The following is a 5,907-nucleotide window of genomic DNA, read 5'->3' as shown; positions in this document are numbered from 1 at the left end:
CAATGTTTGCAGTTGTTTTTTCCTGCGGATTTTGCCCGAAATTTTTGTCAGTGTATAGCTAGTTATAAGGTAAGTGTCTAATTTGCTGCGAACTTGAAATAGTATACTTTTAGTGTAAGATGTTTACATTGTGGTAAAACGACACATATCCTTATTACAAGCTACGAAAAATTATAGGGTAAACAACTGGAAAAGGCCCTGGATATGCAGTATGCTCAGCTGAGGAGAATGAAAGCGGATGGTATTGCACCGTGAAGAGTGGGGAATGAATCCAATTTCTAAAATAATTTTATCATATGCATGCATTGTTTTGTGGTGCGAAATTAGATCACAGTGAAGTGTTTATTTGTTGGCGTTATCCTGCAAAAGACGAAAAGGCTTTCTGGGATCTGATACGTGATTCCTTGCGCTCTCAGTTCTTTGCTGATCATCCCTAAATATTCCAAATGTTTTTGCCACAAACTGCATATAACCAAAGTATAAAAGTCTCTGCAAACGCACTTACCGTAAGAAGTGCTTAACAGGCAATCGTGGAGAAACGAATATTAGGACAACGTCGTCTCCACGTATCAGAGAACACGGTAGATGACGTCGCCATATTGTTTCTGTTTTACCTTCCCTGCTCTCACACTGGCTTTGAGAATATTGGTGTGGTCCTGTTATCTGCATACTTTTGCTAGCTCGACAGTTCATTCGTACTGATGGCTTGAAACTCTCATCACCGTCTCTGTATTACTTGTTGATTTATACGCTTGTGATTTATTGAATGCTCACTAAACTTTGTCAACTACGAATATTTAATGTTGGATTGAGTTTTAAAGTTAAACTGTATTTACTTTGACAGAAACGATGTTTCTGTATTTGAGTAAACACAATTCCACCTGAAATCATGCTAAGTGTACAGCACGTGTCGTTTCAAGTGTCAGGAGAATATGAAAGATTTCATCTCTAGCTTTATGACCATTTTGGAACCAGCATTTGCTTTTAAGACTACCAGTAGCTCAACGTATAACTATATCTCAGAAATGCCGAAATCAAAATTTAAGGTAGCAGGTTACGGCTAGATAAAAAGTTGGCATAAAATTTTCGATTAGTTCGTGACCGTGTATGACAAACCTTATCAGCAGGTTCCAGTGCTTATCAAACGCGACAATTTTTGCTTGAATGAAAGAGTTCACACAATTTCGTCCTCGCAAACTAATACATACTGAATGTCCTTGTTCCATGCATTCCTCTAGGCGTCTCATTGGTCCCTGCTGATCTGTTCGGAACAAATTAATACTATTCCATCTCTATAAGTAGCGAAGTCACAAGTACTGAAGTTTGAAAGCTATAAATGCTGATTTGACCAAGTAAACGTCACTTTATTGAAGCTTCCTTTTAACTGCTCGACAGGTTCAGTTACGTTTCTTCCTCTTCGTGCACACATCTGTGATAGCCGAGCTTCCCTAAAATAAGTTTTGATTCATTGTAAATTCTCATTTACACCATCTACACCGTCCGCATACTCGGTTTTTTTTTTTTTTTTTCATTTCCTCTCAAAATATGCACATATCAAAATATGCACTGAAAAAGTATTGGCTGGACAGCACCATCTAGAGTCGAAATTCGCTGTCATGCCAATCTGACACGCACTAATCAGCGCTGCGCTGCAGCGCTACAGCGTGGAGAGAATATTACGAAATATAATGTTTGACTCTCCAAAAATGTTTATTGAATGAGCTCCTGAATTACAAGAATTTGTCATTAAAGGTAAAAGATTTTCCCCGAGGCTAATCATCGACATTTCATATCTAGGTATAAGGGGGCCAACGCCTCTGACGAGCATTCTGAAGTCTGGTTTCACATTTTGCAACTAAATTATCTAAAATCTCACCATCCTTTCAAGTCTACGTAGCTTACCTGTTGAGCCCAGTAAATGATTTCTTCTCTAAATTTCCCCGAACTTCTAGCTTTTGTAATTGCGCGACAAGTGCAGCATCCGTGTTCCGTAAGTATTGTTCAAATTCATCAACTGATTCGAAACTTCTCGACTCAGTGATGGACAGTCTAAGATCATTTAAAACCTTTTCAGCATTAAAACTCGAAGAAAAGAAATTCATACCAGTTGCTACTCTGCAATAACACAGTAAGAGAATAAATGGAGGATTTACCCCCACATTAACAAATTCACATCGAATGAAAAGTTTTGTTATTAGAAGAATGAAACCACTGAAATGCTGCCACAATAAGGAAAAATTGCCTGTGCTAAACCCCCCAGGAACTCGGAAAACATCGGTATGTCGAAATGAGAGTCTACGTCACCGGCCGTATTGGGGAATACCTCCAACGCCACGCTAATGGGTAGAGATATTGGATACATTGGCGTTTGCCACTGTTTGATATACTGTATTTTCAAATTTGCTTACATGACCGCGTTACACTTGTTACATCACTTCAACGTGCATGACTACTACTTCCTTACACTGTCTCCCATCTACCGGATTCACGAGTCGTGCACAAAAATTAAGAACGCTGCCTGACAATGAAGAGTGGTTTGCGACATTTGCCAAATTCATAACTTCTCAATTTAACCACCTAGCCATCAACCCAAAACTTGTTCTACAGAATCTGTTTCCCATCGATATCTCTCTTTCTAGAGAGTTATCATTCCCCACATAAAAAGAATAAAGGGAAACAGTGTGGAAAACTAACAACATTTTGAAGTTCGATTTTTTAACCAGCAAAATCATAAAATACACTCACATATATACTGCGGAATGCTTTATACTCCATATCTACATATTATTTCTGAACAGGCGCATTACTTTGATACACACAGCTTGATATTAAAAATATACATTTCCTTCTCAAACAAAAACTAAAACAAGACAACGAACAAGTTAAAACATTGACAAAATGGACAAAATGGCCAAATTAGATTAGCTTGAGATTAGAATACTGTGTATGTGTTTGTGGGTATGTGTAGGGGCCAGAAAAATGAAAAAAGACCCAAGACGCGTACACTATTCGGACCTGTACAGAAATATTGTACAATCTGTAGGAAGAGACTTTTCAAAGTCAAAAATAAAATTTAGAACTGAAAGAATCAAACAATGAACCAATTTTTGTAATGGAAACATACTGTCATACAAAAAAGGACAACATCACACATATATCCATAAAATACATAATATTCGTAAGAAAAAACGTTCTAGCAGCACTTTAAAAAAATGTTATAGAGGGAAGCACCACAACGAAACATGAAATGAATAAAGGAAGGAAGAGGGGGGGGGGGGAGGAAAAAAATGTTAGCAGCAAAGAGAATATTTTGAGTTCAAGGCATTCAGTGAATAACAAAATTCATTTCAGGGGAACTACGAAAAACCGAACTAGAAAATGGTCCAAGGAAGCGCACAGCGCACAGAATGAATGGACATAGGACTTTCAAAAAGATTACAGATCTGTATTCCTCAAGAATAAAATTAAAAACAAAAGACGATGTGGATGAAATTCTGACCACCTCGATAGTTTACGAAATTTGTTTAGAAGTTGCCAAAACTGAATTTATTATCCCCGCTAGGATAGTGAGATAAATTACTTCATATAGAAAAAGAGCAACAAAACAAACCAAACTGTGATAAAATTAAAACTGTTCACCTTATTAGTAGCTATTCACTGTAACAGAGGCACCACCACAAAAGCAGTAGAAAGACATTAAAACCCGCGCTCAAATAGACATACGCACAATAGAGAGGCGACTGTGTGTTTCCATTTCGATTTCGTGCAAAAAAAGAATTTCTCGCGAATTTTTTGTCCTACCAGTGAATTTTAACTTGAGAAATTGACTAAAATTTTAACCATAAACAATTAACTCGAAGATGTAGAACGATTCCCAACAATTCCTTAAATAAATGCATTCCAAGACTTTATTGGCTTAATAAGAAAAGCTAAAATGTCCCTCCATGTGAAAATGGAAAGTGAAGACGCCATAAAAAACAAAAAAAGAGGAAAACTTCAACTCTAATTCGGCTTACTGATACTGATTGTGGTTTTCAAACTGCGCGGATGACTGGCAGCAGATGCAAGCCATGTCATGCGTGAAGGGGCAATATCATTGGAGTCAACTCTTGAGTGATTTTTTACTTCCATTCTAAAAAACCATGGGTCATTTGGAATAAGTCGATCTAGAACCGGCGTCATTAACGGTGCAGAACCAACCAGCCGAGAAATTGCATCAGCTTGACGCGTTGCAGGATTTTTCGTGCCCCAGTCATTTAAACGACTGATGACGCTATCAGCCTGTGCACGCAGCTGCTCATCTTCCTCATCCGATAATTCTGAAAAATTATGATCACTCTTAGTCCTGGATAAATTCAAGAAATATTAGATGCAAATGGAAACCACATTTGTCGAACTTCCGCTGTTACGATCATTATGTACCATTAAAATTTTTGTATATCTGTTACGTCTGCCAAAACCTTCGTACAGTATTTTATTTGAATGCATCAACGCAAAAGACGAAGAAAAACAAATAATTATCTTTTTAAGCCTTTCAGGAAAAGAGTAATCCGAGAGTAAAATCGCAAGCTAAGTGCAGCAGTCCCCTGCTCGACAGACGAAAGGAGAAAAAACAGATTGAATTGTTTCTTTCATACCCAAGTGTAAAAAAAATAATTCAGAGAAACTCATAGTTCTTCACAGAAACTCATAGCTCCAAATATATTTGGCAATGAAAGAATGGGAAAGTGGTTGAGATGCAGTAATGCAACATTACTGATAGGCTCTTGCGAAGGAAATACCTAAATTTAAATATGAATATGATAGAAATTTTCAATCGGTAAATATGTATAACTAAAAATAAATTATAAATTAGATTCCAACAAAAACCTCAAACATTACTATTACTACTACTACTAACTATATATTGGAGTTGCTCATTTACTACTGTACATTGTAGTTGCTTATTTCTATATATATTAGAGTTGCCCATTACTACTATATACTGGATTTGCTCATATCACCACTGCATCTTAGTCTAGATCAGATTCTATAACAGATCAGGGACCGATACATGAGATTGCAGAACTGCTTCCAGATGAAAAAATAGCCTTGGCAAAACAAATTCGGATAAACCATAAGCGATTACTAAGAAAAATAAATTACCTGAATTAGGTGAGAACTGTGCATTAGAACTGACAGCAGCTGAGATCGAATTGCCGGAGTTACAAGAAGATGCACACGAATTCTTAATCACGGATTTCGGTATAATAATGGTCATTTTCCGATTGTGATCCAGTCCTGCTACTCGCTTGTGTCGGTCAAGCCGGTCAATATCGCTACTTGCAAACCTCATTTCTTCCAACTTATCCTTCTCATGAGGTGCACTTTTCGATATATGATCCTTTGCTGGTTCCGAATCAACTACGTGCTCTTCTCCATTTCGACTTAGCCGAATTTTTAACTTTGGAACCTTCAGAGGAGGTTCCCGTCCTTCATCAACTTCGCCTTAAATTTAAATAGTACAAACAGAAATTCAATGAGCAACTGATAAAAGATATATTGAAATATTTACAAAGCTAGAATACAGAAAAACTCCGACTACTTTTTGGTGTTATATGCAGAGATATATGATTCGTTCGCGGATCTGTCACTGATACAATATTATTTTTACGCGTTATACGCATAAGAATACGTGGATGAGATGTGTCATCACGATGTAAGGCGGCATCTTCCGATTTTATATCCTCCAGTCCCGAACAACTCGGCAGTAAACCATTTACCTGAATATAAAATTTCTAGTACCTAAGTTCCTGTAAAGTCAACTAATTTCAAAATTCCCATAGAAACTATAAAAAGAAGGAAAAGCAAAGGTACAAACCTCTCCACTGCAGATCTTCATGGAATCATAGTGCTTCCTCTTCTTCT

At 37.1% G+C, this 5,907-nt stretch overlaps 3 protein-coding genes across 3 annotated transcripts in view; 1 reads left to right on the top strand and 2 right to left on the bottom strand.

Annotated features, from left to right (window-relative positions):
- The window catches only part of LOAG_18761 (importin beta family protein 6), a gene marked incomplete at both ends in the record, with an annotated part of 8,579 nt that extends 8,324 nt beyond the window's left edge, over positions 1-255 (top strand). Inside the window, 2 exons of the mRNA XM_020451423.1 lie at positions 13-69; positions 178-255. Coding sequence (XP_020304793.1) covers positions 13-69; positions 178-255 — 135 coding nt within the window. The remainder of the gene's footprint in view (positions 1-12; positions 70-177) is intronic.
- A 155-nt stretch (positions 256-410) lies between these two features.
- On the bottom strand, positions 411-2,102 carry LOAG_11947 (Sm protein; the record flags this gene model as incomplete). Its single annotated transcript, XM_003147463.2, has 4 exons — positions 411-727; positions 1,117-1,292; positions 1,364-1,448; positions 1,903-2,102. 4 exons carry the CDS (start codon positions 2,100-2,102, stop codon positions 502-504), a joined length of 687 nt encoding a protein of 228 aa, XP_003147511.1. The 3' UTR covers positions 411-501.
- Positions 2,103-3,972: 1,870 nt separating this feature from the next.
- On the bottom strand, positions 3,973-5,907 carry LOAG_11946 (hypothetical protein). The gene is made up of 4 exons (XM_020448448.1): positions 5,861-5,907; positions 5,585-5,762; positions 5,146-5,487; positions 3,973-4,319 (listed from the first exon to the last, which is right to left on the bottom strand). Exons 1-4 carry the CDS (start codon positions 5,879-5,881, stop codon positions 4,003-4,005), a joined length of 858 nt encoding a protein of 285 aa, XP_020301410.1. The 5' UTR covers positions 5,882-5,907; the 3' UTR covers positions 3,973-4,002.

Source organism: Loa loa, assembly GCF_000183805.2.
Source record: "Loa loa unplaced genomic scaffold supercont3.502, whole genome shotgun sequence".
Lineage (NCBI taxonomy): Eukaryota > Metazoa > Nematoda > Chromadorea > Rhabditida > Onchocercidae > Loa > Loa loa.
Note: the sequence above shows the minus strand (reverse complement) of the source record. Positions and strands in the feature narration are given on the sequence as shown.